Source organism: Haliotis rubra, unplaced genomic scaffold (assembly GCF_003918875.1).
Source record: "Haliotis rubra isolate DU_JTF1 unplaced genomic scaffold, ASM391887v1 Scf264, whole genome shotgun sequence".
NCBI classification, from domain to species: domain Eukaryota; kingdom Metazoa; phylum Mollusca; class Gastropoda; order Lepetellida; family Haliotidae; genus Haliotis; species Haliotis rubra.
The window spans coordinates 948,342-967,342 of NW_025766714.1; the positions used below are offsets into that span (position 1 = coordinate 948,342).

The 19,001-nt window shown below is 38.2% G+C and overlaps 1 protein-coding gene across 1 annotated transcript in view; it reads left to right on the forward strand.

Annotated features, from left to right (window-relative positions):
• LOC124280295 (transient receptor potential cation channel subfamily A member 1 homolog) overlaps positions 1 to 19,001 on the forward strand; it is a 106,561-nt gene that overhangs the window by 3,603 nt on the left and 83,957 nt on the right. The window contains exons 2-12 of the mRNA XM_046716194.1: positions 654 to 828; positions 3,553 to 3,668; positions 3,875 to 4,072; positions 4,535 to 4,744; positions 5,180 to 5,273; positions 11,574 to 11,772; positions 13,295 to 13,478; positions 14,919 to 15,008; positions 16,939 to 17,016; positions 17,263 to 17,340; positions 18,052 to 18,159. Of these exons, the coding sequence (XP_046572150.1) occupies positions 654 to 828; positions 3,553 to 3,668; positions 3,875 to 4,072; positions 4,535 to 4,744; positions 5,180 to 5,273; positions 11,574 to 11,772; positions 13,295 to 13,478; positions 14,919 to 15,008; positions 16,939 to 17,016; positions 17,263 to 17,340; positions 18,052 to 18,159 (1,530 nt within the window). The remainder of the gene's footprint in view (positions 1 to 653; positions 829 to 3,552; positions 3,669 to 3,874; positions 4,073 to 4,534; positions 4,745 to 5,179; positions 5,274 to 11,573; positions 11,773 to 13,294; positions 13,479 to 14,918; positions 15,009 to 16,938; positions 17,017 to 17,262; positions 17,341 to 18,051; positions 18,160 to 19,001) is intronic.

The following is a 19,001-nucleotide window of genomic DNA, read 5'->3' on the forward strand; positions in this document are numbered from 1 at the left end:
CAGACTCGATTATTTACAGACCGCCGCCATATAGCTGGAATATTGCTGAGTGCGGCGTAAAACTCAACTCACTCACTCACTCACATACAGATGGTGGATTAACATTGCCAGCTGGTGGTGATACGTTTGCGTTAAGAAGTATGTCGGTAAAGATAATGATAATATTATGTTGTTTTGCGATTTGAATCCCATGTGTTGACACAATGAGATGGCGTAGCCTTGTGGTATGAACGTTTGTCCGTCACTCGGAAGGTCCAAGTTCGAGCCGCAATTGAGTCACGCATATAAAGTCTTTGATTTAATTGTGTAAACATTATTTTGTTTCAGTCGTAATCGTAAAATGGTTTCCAATTTTAGCAGAAATTGTTTATTGATGTTTTTTGTTGCTTCTGGTTAAATCACAAATGAATGAATTCATTTGGCTTTATTCAAAACAAGTTTTGTACCAAGTGTGAAATGAACCACTACGCATTTGTACCATAGGAAGGAATTACCATAAACTATAGTCGTTGTGTTTAGCAACAAAACACACATGACCCTTTGAGTCAAGCTATTGACTACACGCATATAGTTGTTTCAGTGACACCGCCTCCATAATGAGAAGCATAGTGGTTTCTATGGACAGAGCTTATTGTGTTCCTGTTTCCCTTCAGTTGGCCAGACAAGGCGACATGGAAGGTCTGATGGATGCCTTCAAGGAAGGATTGGGACGGAATGTTGACGAGAAAGATGAAAAAGGCTTCACTCCTCTGCAGTATGCAGTCATGTACAACCATGTTAAGGTCGTCAACTACCTGATCAACACTCGCTCTGGCGAGGAGGCTGCAGGTAATTACTTCTTTTTCATTCACCCTTGTCTCTGTTTCATTCACAAGCCAAGATATCGGACATACTTTTGAAATACCTTGCACTTTTACTGAAAGCTTTACTGACGCCTTAGATGTTATTACTCATATACTCATCTTTATTTCTATAGTATATTATATACAGCGCATATTCACATCAATATAGACTCACATATCTCCCTTCATAGAATGGATACATCTTTATTTCTACAGTATATTATATACAGTGCATATTCACATCAATATACACTCACATATCTTCCATTCATAGAATGGATACATCTTTATTTCTACAGTATATTATATACAGTGCATATTTACATCAACATACACTCACATATCTCCCTTCATACAATGGATACATCTATATTTCTACAGTATATTATATACAGTGTATATTCACTTCAATATACACTCACATATCTCCCTTCATACAATGGATACATCTATATTTCTACAGTATATTATATACAGTGCATATTCACATCAATATACACTCACACATCTCCCTTCATACAATGGATACATCTATATTTCTACAGTATATTATATACAGTGTATATTCACTTCAATATACACTCACATATCTCCCTTCATACAATGGATACATCTATATTTCTACAGTATATTATATACAGTGTATATTCACTTCAATATACACTCACATATCTCCCTTCATACAATGGATACATCTATATTTCTATAGTATATTATATACAGTGCATATTCACATCAATATGCACTCACATATCTCCTTTCATACAATGCATACATCTTTATTTCTGCAGTATATTATATACAGTGCATATTTACATCAACATACACTCACATATCTCCCTTCATACAATGGATACATCTATATTTCTACAGTATATTATATACAGAGTATATTCACATCAATATACACTCACATATCATCTATATTTCTACAGTATATTATATCCTTTCATACAATGCATACATATCTATATTTCTACAGTATATTATATACAGTGCATATTCACATCAATATACACTCACATATCTCCCTTCATACAATGGATACATCTTATATTTCTACAGTATATTATATACAGTGCATATTCACATCAATATACACTCACATATCTCCCTTCATACAATGGATACATCTTTATTTCTACAGTATATTATATACAGTGCATATTCACATCAATATACACTCACATATCTCTATATTTCCTTCATACAATGGATACATCTTACACTCACATATTTCTACAGTATATTATATGCAGTGCATATTCACATCAATATACACTCACATATCTCCCTTCATACAATGGATTTACTTTATTTCTACAGTATATTATATACAGTGCATATTCACATCAATATACACTCACATATCTCCCTTCATACAATGGATTTACTTTATTTCTACAGTATATTATATACAGTGCATATTCACATCAATATACACTCACATATCTCCCTTCATACAATGGATACATCTTTGGATACAGTTTGAACACCTTAATCATGTGTATCCAGTAGTGATAATAGCGATTACATAACTGTACAATATGTTTCTCTGACATAGCTAGGGTTAATCCATTCTATCAGACAGGGGAGTATGGTGTGTTTTCTTTGTTAATTACCTACTCCACTGTCTCATAATTGGGAGTCTCACAATTGGGAGTTCTCACAAATGGGAGTAGACCTCTTCAGTAAATAGATTGAGGAAGGATGACTAGGAAATAAAACTCGCTGTTGCTGCATGTAGTGTAAGCAATATATTTTATGGTTTCACAGTATTTTGTTATCGCTTTGACTATGTGCTTGAAATTTTGAACCTGTTCTTTTATTGTTTGTACATATATAGATATTACTTGTTTCACAAAAAGACATACATTATGACGGATTATGGAAAAAACGGATTACAGAGAGTCCGGATGTGACAGGTTCCATTGTATTGCATTTAAAGATTTATTATCTTTCCCTTTAAATCCAAGTAAGATGTTTTCTGATGTAAATTCAATGTCGCCTTCACTTACAGTCATTAACCATCTGGTCAAACTCTCCCTAACCTTTTTAACCTCATCAACATGGTACGAATGACGTTAATTTGGATATTTCACGTGCGCTTTCCGACATGATGCATAGTTTATTCGCTTTAGTAGTTTACAACTTTAAAGGTCATATCATACGACTTTCGGAGAGCGGAAGGTGGCGGGTTCGATCCCCGACCGAGTCATACCAAAAGACGTTAAAATATGATACTTGTTGGTTCCTGCCTGGCGCTCGGCATTAATGGGTACAACAAGGACTGGTTGGCTCGGAGTCGGTATAATGTGTCTGAGTGGGGTATTCATGCTTCACTGCGGCATGGTATCTCAGTGGGCTAGCACTATAAAACCAGCTTCAGTCTGGGCTAGTACAAGCAGCCTCACATACACATACACACTCATGCACGTCGTCATATTAGCGAAATATTCTCAAGCACGACGTTAAACCCAATTTCACCTCACCTCACCTCACCTCACCTTTATCGAACAACTTATGAGCAAGAGTCGTATGACGCTCTTTGATGACGCTCTGGTAAAAGGACAAAGGCAGACAATGGATACTATGTTAATGTTAAAGCTGATATATAATGAATGTCGAATCCATGTCACCAATGCGATTGTCATGCTTTTCAAATTTGTTTATGATTTTGCGCAAGCCTGCTTTTTCTGACCGTTTACAGACCACCTAATACAGGACCAATACGGCCTCTCTCTCGCTCACTATGCTGCCAAGAGCGTCAGAGGAACCACCAGAAATGCCCCCGGCGTTCGGGAATCTGATAGCGACCAGAACTCAGTAAGTATAGGGAATAGATACTGGCTGATAATGTTACCTTGTGGCATGCACCTTTCCCCTAATCTTTTTAAGGTTCAGAATTATAAATATTTTATTTTAAATTATTTTATGGCTGACACTTTCATATATATTCATCTGTAACATTCTTGATATTTGATCCAAAATTGGGGAATTATCTTTACTAGTATCTTTCATTATTTCTGCAGTCTGTGTCGAGTGATGACAGGCAGACTTGTCTAGAGCTTCTCATAGAGAGGGATAGCAGACAAGGCGCCGACGAGATGGAGCTCATCTACATGCCAGAACACGAGCACAAACAGACACCTCTGCATTTTGCTGTGATGTCAGGGAGTATTGACAGCGTCCACACTCTGATCGACAAGGGCAAAGTCAAACTCATAAATGTGAGCAGTATCTTTTAGACGTTTGAAACCGTAGATCAGATCATAAGAGTGAGCGAGTGAGTACAGTTTTACGCCGCTTCTAGCAATATTCCAGCAATATCACGGCAGGGAACACCAGAAATGTTCTTCACAAATTGTACCCGTGTCTTCGGCGTAACGCGCGAACGCTTTAACCTTTAGGCTACCCACCGTCCTAGATCATTAGAAGAACAGACGCAACTGGATGTCCTGAAAACCACATATGCTGTAAATATTTATGTGCTGGGATTCCCTTTAATAGCAAAGTAAGTGTAGATCTTGGAGATGCACATGTTTGTAATGATTCTTTAAAAAAACATACAAATTTAAATGTGATCATAGTGTTAAATGTCTACTACTTACTACTTTATTGGTGAAAGGTTATTAATTACATGTGATTTTCAATGTTTATTTAAAACCAAATCCTCTTATACACTACTTCAGAAGAAAGACAATCACGGCATGACCCCGATACACGTCGCCGCAACGTATCGCCAGGTGGACATCATGAAATATCTGATTGAAGAGGGAGCCGAGGTTGATGATCAGGACAAGGTGGACGAGTCCACACCACTGCACTATGCATGCTCAACTGGGACAGGAGCTGGAGTTGAAATGGTTGATCTGCTCCTTCAAAGAGAAAACAGCAAGAAGGTATGTTACCTATAACAATGATAAGGCCACTTATATAGCGCAGTGCTCCACCGTAAGTGCATGTACCGAGCGCATACAACGTGATACACATTATTACCCCTGATGTCCCAAGCTGAAGGTTAATAGTCATATGACCTACCCCTTCAAGTACCCATTTCCGCTGGGTGAACAGAGGCAATGAACAAGCGTTAATTTTTATTCCACGTCAAAGGTGTATTTCTACATAGCTAGCGTTAAAGTTCGCCATTACTATGTTCACCCAAACCACCTTGATACCTTAATGATAAAAACTACGGGATGAGATGAACTCGGTGCTGACAAACTGATGTCGAATGTAAGTCCTTGTTGTTGCCTGGATGTGAATGTTAAATATTTGTTATAGAGAATTTAGATTTAGTCTGTAGTGTGGAAGTATAAACTGATGTTTTGACACAGATGATGGAAACGAAGGACGCTGGAGGCAATACGTGTCTTCACATCGCTACTGAAAACGGACATGAGGAAATAATCCAAAAACTACTTGCTAATGGTACGTAAACAAACAAATGTATTTTTATATAGATGTAAGACGTGATAAGTATGTAAACTTGGAATCATATGTAACTGTACTATGGGACGTTTGGCCTAAAATGCTGAATAAACTGTCTGTCTGTCTGTCTGCCTGTAAACATCTTACATTCAACATTCAATACTCATTTGCTCCGATATTCAATACTCTATTTTTGACCTCATTTATACGAAATATCACACCAGGGAGGCTTCCATTGGACAGAGTGTTGGTGACATTAACTCAATTTCCAAAATGAACTCGCCAAAGACTTTTGAATTTGTTCTAAAGGCATAACATGTGCAGAACATGATTGGTTTTGATTCGTGAAGGCAACAAAGAGAAAGCTTGTACGTCAGAGAATGTCAGTGAACATGGTTTCATGCCATATTCAGCAATATTCCAGCAATATCACCTTGAGGGACACCAGAAATGTCACTTTATCATAAAAAACGATATTCACTTCCATTTTGAACTAGGCTTTTATAGACCCTATAGAGCACCATGGGACCATGGGGCAATGGTGGGCGAGCTGGCTAAGTCGCCAGGCTAGTGATCCAGCGAGCTTGAGGTGCCGGGATCGAGCCCACCTGTGACCGTGTGTAAAACCCTCGTGTTGTCACACAACCCTGTGCACTTAACAGAACCCACAAATCCGTTGGTATATGACCAGATGGTGGCTACATGAATACGTGCAAACACCTAGTTGCGGGTACAGCAACGTGCAGTGAAATTGGGCAAAGTACAGTGACTATTTGTCTCAGTCCACCCATCTGTGAATGGGTACCTCGTTAGGATGAGAAAGCCGCAGTAACTCGTTGCGCCTAGTGGCTGCAAGAGTTGTATGGTCCCCAGGAAGTTGAGATTGATAATAAGATGTGCCATTGAGATTGACATCCAATGATCGAGGGAAAATAGTACCAGCGCCTTGAGCATGCACTAATGCGAGGATATGTGTGCTAAATAAATATCCAACAACAACCCTGTGACATGACCTGTGAAGCGGGTGTTTACCTTTTGTGAACATACCGCTGATACCAAGATAAATGTAAATGGACTTGCTTCATCCCTGCAGCAGTCATTCGTTTTCACAACCACAAGTTTTGTTTGACATGGTTTACAATATCAGGGTGGGAGACACCAGAAATGTGCTTCACATATTATACCGTTGTGGGGAATCGTACCCGGGTCATCGGCGTGACGCCCAGTGAAGATCATGGTCAATCAGAGTGAAATATGAATAATGTTTATACCAAAACCCGGATATCTATGACTGGCAAAACTAAATATGAACATGATCTCTTGGTCGGAGTGCTGACTGCATAAAGTTTAAACATAAAATCAAGGCCATAGTGATCATATAAACATTTTGGAAGTGTAGGTTTGGTTAATGAAGAAAATACAAAATATTGTGCTTTCAGTTTACCATCGCCCTAAGTAACTGTCAGATGTGATATTGATAGGTGGTGTTGGTAACACAATACCCTCACTGCGAAGACTGAGATCACAAGGCGTGAAGGAGACGCCTCTAAATGCTTGTGCACACATTATCTTAGCATTCACTGTTTGAACATTTGATCACATGATCAAAGATGTTCTTTGGTGAGCTCATGTATTTTAGAACCGGAAGTGATGCTATGTAAACAGATTGTTTATGACTTTGTTCATAAGGAAACTAGAGGGACAGGAAATCTGTTTCTACACTGTATCTTATAACAAACACATGTCATCATCATATCAACCGGAAGCATATGCAATGTGCAACTATCCTGTCTGTGAACCTATAAATTCCATTTTGCATTCCTAGGTTTTACTTCTTTCGTGGTATGTTTTCACTAAACGGAAGTAATGACATTAAGAGAACGATGTTAAAGAACACATAAACGTTTGATTTTGTACTCTTTTAGCCATTACATATGAAAGACGTGTGGTTAGTCTTAAGCGGAACACCAAATTCGTTCTTAGAAAACTTCGGGTAAATACCGAGCGATTATAGTTGCCAAAAAGTCGCCTGCTTCACTCACGCCCGCCAACGAAACCACAGAGAGGTTACGTAACTCGCCAGAGCACGGTATCCCATTTGTTACACATGCCAGTTGTTACACACACCAATACACATAAGGTCACAGACCACTGCACACACCTATAACCTACTAGTGAAGAATAAGATAGTCCATACTCGTTACAGACATTGAAAGAGAACGCAACACAATTAATTAGCACTACATATAATTTTATTGCACTTTATATGCATTTGTTTGCAAATCCATGTACATGAAGTTCATCATTCTTCGATGTCTTTTATCATTTATTTCTAAACCACTGATTCAACTCAGCACATAGATTTCACATAATAAGAGTCTCAACCAAGCTTAATCAAATGTCTGTCGTGTTGTGGACTTGTTTTAGAGGAATCCTTCAAAAAGAACTTGTGATCTGCCTCTCTGCGATGTGACGTACATGTACTCTACTATTTGTATACCAGCCATGGTTAATGTGCAAGTTGTTGATATTTGCTTTATTTAGCGTCGCACGCACAACTAAGGTATTTCGGCGACGGGGTAGTTAAGAAATGAGGGGGAACAAAAAATAGAAATTTTGAAAGAGTGGTGTTACTACCCAAAAAGGGGGAAAAACAACCAAAAAAAAACAACCAAAAAAAACAACTGAGTATTAAGGGAAATTTGAATGGGAGGCCGAATTAAAAAGGTAAAAAATATGAAATAGGTAAAGAGTAATGGAGATTTGGAATTTAATATATATATATGTGGTGTAATAGATGGTTATTGTTATTGTTTTTTGTTTTGTGAACTAACCTATTTTTAAAAACATATATATTAGGTGAATAATGATAAACATATAAAAGGTTAAAAATGAAGTTGATAAAAAGAGAGAACTGATTTGAAAAGTTAAAAGAACATATATACATACTTATAACAATGTGCAAGGGTCATCCCCAGCCATTTATAGTAAATGATGTATTTTCTCAATATAATTGAGTTAACTCTACTAAATAGTTAATCCTGTACTCCAAAGTTAAATCTGCTGGTAAACTGTCAAATAGTTCCATTTCTTATTATTTTGATACTTTAAGTGGCGTAAAACAGGGGTGTATTTTAAGTCCTTTGCTGTTCTCTCTTTTTGTTGTTGAGTTGGAAACTATGTTACAGGAATCGAATATCCGAGGAACATTTGTTGGTCAAGAGTTTCGTGATATTTTATCTTTATTTTATGCTGATGATCTGTGTTTGTTTGATGATAGTGTGATTGGTCTAAAGAGAAAAATAGATGTATTGGAGCAGTTTAGTTTCAAATGGGGTTTGGATGTCAATTTAGATAAGACTGAAATTTTATATTTTAGAAATGGTGGCAAGTTACAGTTTTCTGAAAAATGGATGTTTGGCAATAAAACTATTAAGACATCGACCTATGATAATTATCTTGGGTTAACGTTTTCTAACAGGTTATGCTGGTCAAAGGGTATTGAGTTCTTGTTCAAAAAGCATCAAAATCCCTAGTATCCGTTAAGCAATTAGAGCGTAAGTTTCACAGTATTTCTTCTTTAGTTTAATTCAAGATATTTGATGTTCAGATTAAGCCAATCTTACTCTATTCTAGTGAAGTGTGGGGTCATTCAAATGCATCGAGCATTTTCATGTTAAGTTTGGTAAATATGTTATTGGTGTAGGTAGTGTTTCTGCACTTGGTGATTGTGGTAGATATGGCGTATTTGTTGATTGTCATAAAAGATGTATTCAGTATTGGTTAAAGTTGCTATCAATGCCTAATCATAGATATCCTAAGCAAAGCTATCTTCTGTGTAAATCTTTAGACGACTGCAATAGCTACTGACCCCGTAGTTCATGCCCAATGGGTTATGTTAGTCAGTGCGAAGCGAGCGTTGCCTGGAACGATATCTTACTTGTGTTCAGATCGCTTCACGGAAGTTAAAGAATCAAAACTACTTACTAGTTGTAGTAAAATATGTACATGATGGATGACCAAAAAGATTTACCATGACACAACTTGTAACATAACGATTTCTTCCTCGGAAACGAGGTTGTGGTTCAAGTGACAATAATATTGTAAGTACATGTAGTGCTATATTGACGCCCACCTCGCTTCCACGAGAGAAATTGTTATGTTATAAGCTATGTCATGCAAAATCCTATTGGACATCAATTAAATACGTATGTTACTACCAGTAGAAGGTAGTTTTGATTTTGTAACTCGGTGAAAACAAACCTAAATAGCATTATTCTCAGACTGGCGGATGTTCGAGACAGGGCGCCGCCATTTTTAAACAGTAATATCTAGACATTTTATAGTTAGCCAATGTGAATCATAATTCGCACACACGCCCTAGGGGATGTTGTCTGTCTCATTACACTTCACGGCGAAAACAATGATTCTGTTGAATGCTACGACAAATACATAAAAACAAAATGCAAATATTAAAATTAAAACAGATTAAAGTTATAGGAACAATGTCAGGCTATTACCTTGTTCCAGGAATGTATCCATCAATATCCACAAAAACGAGTGATATGCCATTCATCTGCAGCTGTTCTAAGTGATGTGTCTTTTAACAGTCTAATATGCGAAAAAGTGATATATCGTTTTAGGTTTTTCACATTGGTGTATAGTCTCATTGGTCACAAAAGATAGCACACCTGGCAACTAATTGCATAATGTCCGCCATTCTTTAAAAAATTTATTGGCTATTAGTTAGAGTGTATTCAGTATAGATTAGTAAATCTACATACATAAACACTACCTTTTGACAAATCCGCTGTGCAAGATAAAAGTAATTAATCAATCAGCGTGTTATAGGTTAATCCTTTGATTGATGTTTATAATGTTGAGTATTTACTTCAGACACAAGAAATGCCAAATGGGAACCTTTGTCGAGTAATCTAAGTAGTGTTACCACTAATTATACCTGTTATAAATTCTTTAACTGACCATCAAGTGAATGATGACAAATAACATGTGTAGCTTTATACCACCTAAAACGGGTTACAACAAGGGAGTATTAATTGCTGTAATGCAATTTTAATTTCATGTGAAGACTTATGGGACGGCACTGTTTTGAGAATACGAACAGAACTTCATTGTTGCATAAGAAATACATGTAAGCATTTGCTGTGTGCCAAAACTGTATGTACCTATTTACCGAAGTACATTTTCAGATTCAATTAGATTCCAATAAATCAAATGTAAATTTTAATATCATACGTAATAGACGTCATATTTTTACATGACATGATTACATATCGAGGTAAAAAACAGAGATGGGATCAATTCGGATCAGTCATTATACCATCCAGGCATTAGAAAACCTGAAAAAGCCCACACTGCATTGATACTTTATTACAATCAGACAAGAACTACCGGGGATATTTTCAAATAACGGCATCTGATGGGCATCCACCCTTCCTACTGTCGCACTGTTTTGGTTGACGAAATTAATCGTAACCGTGATGAGCGAGGCTGAGCATCGTTTTCACTGTCAGTAGCGTCTGGCTCGAACAAATAAGACCTAGCGACACCAAGCGATTTTGACAGAATCGTCTATGAAAACAAGTTGTAACTCGGAAGCTAGGCAAAGCATGTGACAAAATTAAATGACAGTATATTGTGAGAACATATAGCTTTCATTTTTCACAACAATTGTCACGATTTCAGGTTTATACAAACCTGTAAACAAGATAATTTATCCCCTGAAATGTACATGAATTCTACATCGGTCCTCATATCTAGTCCTCACATTACGTCACGGAGACACGCCCCTCTGATTGGTTGAAATTTCGTTCGCGGGTGAGAATTGTTCACTGTTGTCAAAAAGGTCGATTTAAGTTAATTAAAGATCGAAATGAGTAGTTTTAATGACGGGGTTTCATTTATATCGATGCCAATTAGTGATTTATGTATTTGTACCCCTCTAGAGTATATGTGATCATAAAGAGAACGAGAACTATGCTACCAACGTAAAGAAATGGGTTGTATCGCATTCAACATCATTAAGGTTCAAAAATGAATAGGACAGATTAGCTTTCACCCGTTTTGGTGTAGTCCGATTGCTTCGCGGTCTATGTTTGTAGGGGAAATATTTAGACATTCGAGAAAATGAACAGAGCTACTTCATGTAAAGCATGCCATGCAACAATTTCAAGTTTAAAAGTGTCTTTTAGGGAAAAAGTAGGGCAATGGCATAATTCCTTTTTTCACTTTACCATGATTGTCGTGTACACCATTGAAGTGAAGTTGTGAATATTTCAGGGGCTGATGTTTCGGTGGACCGGAACGACGGCATGTATCCATTACACCTTGCCGTCATATCAGGAAATCTGAAGATTGTGAAAGCTTTCCTTACAAACACTAAGAAGTCCAGCTTCGAGAACAAGGCCCAATCAACGCCGCTTCACCTGGCTGCGCAGTACAATCACCTGGAGATTGCAGAATACCTGCTGGAAGAACTGTATGTATATCTATACCTTGCTCGGATGGAAATGATAAACTGCTTGCCCTGACGACATTGTCAGCTGCTCGCAATGTCAGTGATCTTGATAGGGTTATTGTCTTGACATGAGAGACATAATAAAACTCACGGAAGAGATAACCCGAAATTCCAAGCGTTGGGTTTGTCGCGGATAATTCAAACAGTGTCAGTTCTTGGCCGATTCTCCGACGCTGTGAGCTGGGCTACAATAGGTCATACTAAGTTGGCGCTTATGAACTGAGTTCCTAGCTCAAGAGTAATACTCATATCAGTAATATTAGGCATACAAACGTAATCATTAATTCGTGTATGCATGATGTGTACATATCAGTAGGTAAAAGCACAGAGGATCCTAATCAATCATGATGTGTATGCATGAAGTTAAAGCTACAAAGAATCCTAATCAATCATGATGTGTATGCATGAAGTTAAAGCTACAGAGGATCCTAATCAATCATGACGTGTATGCATGAAGTTAAAGCTACAGAGGATCCTAATCAATCATGACGTGTATGCATGAAGTTAAAGCTACAAAGTACAAAGATCCTAATCAATCATGATGTGTATGCATGAAGTTAAAGCTACAAAGAATCCTAATCAATCATGACGTGTATGCATGAAGTTAAAGCTACAGAGGATCCTAATCAATCATGACGTGTATGCATGAAGTTAAAGCTACAAAGGATCCTAATCAATCATGACGATTATGATCCTAATCAATATGCATGAAGTTAAAGCTACAAAGGATCCTAATCAATCATGACGTGTATGCATGAAGTTAAAGCTACAAAGGATCCTAATCAATCATGATGTGTATGCATGAAGTTAAAGCTATGTGTAAAGAATCCTAATCAATCATGATGTGTATGCATGAAGTTAAAGCTACAAAGGATCCTAATCAATCATGATGTGTATGCATGAAGTTAAAGCTACAAAGAATCCTAATCAATCATGACGTGTATGCATGAAGTTAAAGCTACAGAGGATCCTAATCAATCATGACGTGTATGCATGAAGTTAAAGGTACAAAGAATCCTAATCAATCATGATGTGTATGCATGAAGTTAAAGCTACAAAGGATCCTAATCAATCATGACGTGTATGCATGAAGTTAAAGCTACAAAGGATCCTAATCAATCATGATGTGTATGCATGAAGTTAAAGCTACAAAGGATCCTAATCAATCATGATGTGTATGCATGAAGTTAAAGCTACAAAGAATCCTAATCAATCATGACGTGTATGCATGAAGTTAAGCTACAAAGCTACATCATGAGGATCCTAATCAATCATGACGTGTATGCATGAAGTTAAAGCTACAAAGGATCCTAATCAATCATGACGTGTATGCATGAAGTTAAAGCTACAGAGGATCCTAATCAATCATGATGTGTATGCATGAAGTTAAAGCTACAGAAGAACCTAATCAATCATGATGTGTATGCGTGAAGTTAAAGCTACAGAGGATCCTAATCAATCATGACGTGTGTTGTGCATGCAGGCAAGACCTTGTGACTAAACAGGACAACGACAACAACACACCACTACACATAGCTGCCTTATACAACCACTCCAGAATTGTGAAACTGCTGATGGAGAACGGGGGCGAGATAGATGCTAAGAACCTCAAGGGTAGGATACCCTTACACGGAGCCGCTAAAATGGGGCACATCGAATCATTGGACGTGAGTTGACAATTATGGTGTTCGTGAAGATATCCTACAACCATGTATTGGGAAGGGGGCTCATTGAATCATTGGACATGAGTTGACAATTATGGTGTTCGTGAAGATACCCTTCAACCAAGTTTTGGGAAGGGGGCTCATTGAATCATTGGACGTGAGTTGACAATTATGGTGTTCGTGAAGATACCCTTTAACCAAGTATTGGGAAGGGGGCACATTGAATCATTGGACGTGAGTTGACAATTATGGTGTTCGTGAAGATACCCTACAACTATGTATTGGGAAGGGGGCTCATTGAATCATTGGACGTGAGTTGACAATTATGGTGTTCGTGAAGATACCCTTTAACCAAGTATTGGGAAGGGGGCTCATTGAATCATTGGACGTGAGTTGACAATTATGGTGTTCGTGAAGATACCCTTTAACCAAGTATTGGGAAGGGGGCTCATTGAATCATTGGACGTGAGTTGACAATTATGGTGTTCGTGAAGATGCCCTTCAACCAAGTATTGGGAAGGGGGCTCATTGAATCATTGGACGTGAGTTGACAATTATGGTGTTCGTGAAGATGCCCTTCAACCAAGTATTGGGAAGGGGGCTCATTGAATCATTGGACGTGAGTTGACAATTATGGTGTTCGTGAAGATACCCTTTAACCAAGTATTGGGAAGGGGGCTCATTGAATCATTGGGCGTGAGTTGACAATTATGGTGTTCGTGAAGATACCCTTTAACCAAGTATTGGGAAGGGGCACATTGAATCATTGGACGTGAGTTGACAATTATGGTGGTCGTGAAGATACCCTTTAACCATGTATTGGGAAGGGGGCTCATTGAATCATTGGACGTGAGTTGACAATTATGGTGTTCGTGAAGATACCCTTTAACCATGTATTGGGAAGGGGGCTCATTGAATCATTGGACGTGAGTTGACAATTATGGTGTTCGTGAAGATACCCTTTAACCAAGTATTGGGAAGGGGGCTCATTGAATCATTGGACGTGAGTTGACAATTATGGTGTTCGTGAAGATACCCTTCAACCAAGTATTGGGAAGGGGGCTCATTGAATCATTGGACGTGAGTTGACAATTATGGTGTTCGTGAAGATACCCTTTAACCAAGTATTGGGAAGGGGGCTCATTGAATCATTGGACGTGAGTTGACAATTATGGTGTTCGTGAAGATACCCTACAACTATGTATTGGGAAGGGGGCTCATTGAATCATTGGACGTGAGTTGACAATTATGGTGTTCGTGAAGATACCCTTTAACCAAGTATTGGGAAGGGGCTCATTAAATCATTGGATATGAGTTGACAATTATTGCGTTAGTGACGATACTCTAGCACCAAGTATTGGGAAGGGGGCACATTAAATCACTGCACGTGAGTTGACAATTGCTGTGTCTCATTTACTATGCCCATATATCTCCTTGTTTTAGGTCCTGTTGGACCCTGGGGTGTTGGCCAAAGGGAAAAAGTTCATGAGGATGAAGAAGCAAAACAGGGACACCATAGCTCAGAAACTTCAGGTTGCTAAATGAAATATACAAAGACAACCCTACACCCTAAACATTCACCGCTGTAACACCAGGCATGCATAATCAAAAACGTATATATCAGAACCTCCACCCCCAATAGATTCTCAAATGTACCTCTTTCACCAAACAATCCAAAAAGTACCTGTTCCGAAACATGTCCAAGTTACAACATATATATATATATATATATACATATACATATATAAAATTAAGCAACAAGTATTTTCAGTCTAATATCCTTATCAATCTCGATAGCGATTTTTGCCGGCATGTTACTGAAAGGTTAATATTCAAAGAATACATAACCATTAATGACTGTCAAATTGATTTATCTTATAATATTGACAACATCACCAGAACACAACCACCCTCAGAAACAACATGTGTGGCATGAATGTGCTCCACTCTTTAGACATGAACCATGATCGGTGTAAACCGACCTGTAAATTATTCCTCTGGCACAACGAGCGGGTCTTAACTTCATTTTTTGGATAATAATGCCCGTCCATGGATGATAATGGGAGAGAAAGAGGTGTTAACGATGTTGTCTAGATCAACAACATCACGCATATGGACTGGCCTGCAAGGTCACTTGATCTTAATCCCATTGAACATGCTTGGGACATTAGTGGAAGTCGTGTTTACGGTCTCCATGTTCATCCCCAGACTCTTGATGACCTTGAGCAGGCGTTACAGAATGGCAGAACATTCCACAACAGAAACTTTAAAGGCTCATTTGGTCAATGCAAAGACGTGCAGAAGCTTGCATTTGTGCTCATGGTGGTCATACTGCTTCACTATCCAAAACTGACTTGAACCTTAATGTTAACATTTTGCTCCACCAAAGCAGCACATCTTGCACGACTGTTTCGTGGGTACATGCTTTTGATGATTTGTAAGTCTGATATTGCTCAATACCATTCTATTTCATTTTGTTATTCGTGTGTACATATGTTTCACCTTTCTATTGCATCATTCAATGATTTGCAATATTAACAAATGAAAATGTAATGAGACTACACATTTGTGTTGCTTAACTTTTTGTGAGGAGTATATTACATGAGGCATTCCTAACAATATATATATATATATATTGTTAGGAATGCCTCATGTAATATACTCCTCATGAAGTATATACCTCATGTAATATACTCCTCACAAAAAGTTAAGCAACACAAATTGTACCTGTTGTACCTGACAACAATTATGGTGTTCGTGAAGATACCTTACAACCATGTATGGGGAAGGGGCACTTTGAATCATTGGATGTGAGTTGACAATTATGGTTTTCGTGAAGATACCCTACAACCAAGTATTGGGAAGGGACACATTGAATCATTGGACGTGAGTTGACAATTATGGTTTTCGTGAAGATACCCTACAACCATGTATTGGGAAGGGGCACATTGACATTCCTGATAGGTACCTGCAGCCCCAGGCATCCCTAATAAGCACCATTTACACCTGAACTTCCTAAGAGGTGTTTGTTTCACCAGGTATTACACACAAGTCCCTGTTACGCAAATACTTATAACACGATACATTGATAAATGTGTATTTAGCAATCTACTCCTCAAATACTATTTTAACAGTTTTCATTTGGACCTAAAGTAATTAGATTGAATCACGCCATATACTCTACACAATCACCCAGAAGAATAGTATTAAGCACACTAACTTCAGCGGAAATGTCCGATGCTTTAATGAACTTCCTTGGAAATGCCACCTCCTTCTTCCTGCATTACAGGTATACTCTATGTCGCGTATATTTGTCTGTTAGTCTTTGACATTGATATTGTGTACTTTATCACTAATATGGCCAGTAGGTACATTAACTTGAGGGGAATGGACCTAGGGATTTTGCCCCTTGGCCACCTAATCGCCATATGTTTTGTGAACACGATTGATCCTTGTATTTCAGTATGTTGTGGAGCAAGGAAGCAACTACGAGGACTCCAAAGCTCGTGGTGTTATTGAAGAAATCATTGGAAAACTGGAAGTAAGGAATGACATACCTATTGTTCTGATGCAAACTAAGAATCGCAACTAGTAACTACTCCTGTTGCGTTGTGCTGTGGTATTTTACAACCACAATGGCGTTTCCCTGACAGTCAGCAAGGAGAAAGTCTGGTAGTAGATGAAGTCCTCTGACGAGGTGTATCCGCGGGAGGGATGGTGGGTCGGGAGCAAGGAATAATCGACATATTATTGACCTTCGCCCTGATCTTGTTGACGTCTTTTTCAGCACGAGGATAAGACTGTCCACGACAGGATTCCATCACATAGGATCTTCCGAATCGTACAAGCCTTGAAGGTTGCAAGGGTACGTACATCATGGTTTGGGTTCTTCACACAGTAGACACCTTTAATCGAGGTGGTAGAATGGTTGCTGAATTGGTTGAATGCCCTGTAATATGTGTTAACTGTGCAGATAACACAGACAGGAAGTAGGCCTCCCCATGGGCACCAACTGTGTGCCCCATTGCTAATCGATTCTTTGTGCATATGAGCTCAGCCCTGGTTGCTGCAAAGTGAAAACTGGGAGATCTGGCCAAGACGTATAACTTACGCATCTGGTATGGCGAATACCTCATATAATTAATTACAGGAACAATATTCACTATTTCACTGATTCAACCTTTTGAACTAAAAACACCTGTGAAACTTCCTTGTCTGTTTCATGCAAAACTCTACCACATGAAGGATGTCTTCGACTTTAAACAGACAGTTTCCCAGCAATAATCCCCCTTTGTCGGAAATGCATGCATCGTGACCTTTTCAGAATGTGAATTAAGTCAATATACCGGAGGTCATTTCTTTGACTCCACAAGATATTACTCCATTATCATCAGGGCAGATGTACAATATTGTCTACAATTATTGTGCAATATTGTCTAAAATTGCACGAGACATATCTCCCCTCCAATATCGAAATCCTGGCTTTGTACATTTTGACTGACTTTGTTTGTTGCCCGTTAAAATACAGGCGATAGCATATCGTGAGACACGATGTAATGATAGTGTCTGATTGCAGAAGCCGTCACATGGTGAAACCGTGGATAGACCAGCCAACTCGATCAGGTCATCGAAGGTCGAACCGGCCGATATAGTGGTACATAGAGACTCTTATCAATGTACTGAGGTAGTGTTACCTACAGGGGTCCACGAATCTGCTTTGAAGCTATAGAATTGCATTCGCTATGAGAGTTGAAACAAGGTTGATAATTTGGAGGCATCTGATATTTCTAAAGGCTAATCCCCGGACTAATAGACTTTAGTATGATTATAGTTGTTTTGGTATGTGGAGTTGATGGTTGGTAATCTTTAACAGTCGATACTCCATTATACACTGGACGAATATTTCGCACATGTATTTCCGATTACACACACACACGCGCGCGCGCACACACACACACACGCACGCACACACGTGTGTGTCTGTGTATATATATATATATATATATATATCTGTGTGTGTCTCTGTGTGTGTGTGTGGTGTGTATGTGTAGTGATAAAGAGAAATGACAGTGCGTTCATAAGATGTCTATCTTTGAAAAGTTTGAAAGTTTGAAAAGATATCCTGACAGTTTCAAGCGTAATATCAAAGAGCACATATATTCCATGTGATAGACCTAACTAAACCTATCTGAATTACGTTAAAGGTTCAATTCTTCTTTATTGTATGAAATGTTAAATGCCTTTCATTGTAGAACCCCGTTTCTATCGTCTAAATATTGCCAACTGACTTCAACATTTTCTTAAACATTAGTTTTATCGGAACATATATTCGATTTTTATACAGAAGTAAAAGTTAATTTTCAAAGTCATCACGTCAGTAGCTCACGTGTCAATATAAAGGTTAACCGAACCGTGGCATGTTATGGCAGTTGAAAACCGATACAATAACCGTTCTCGGTAAAATAAATACTTATTTTGATATTGTGCACGCTGAGCATTCATGCATGTCTCATAAAAATGGTAAAA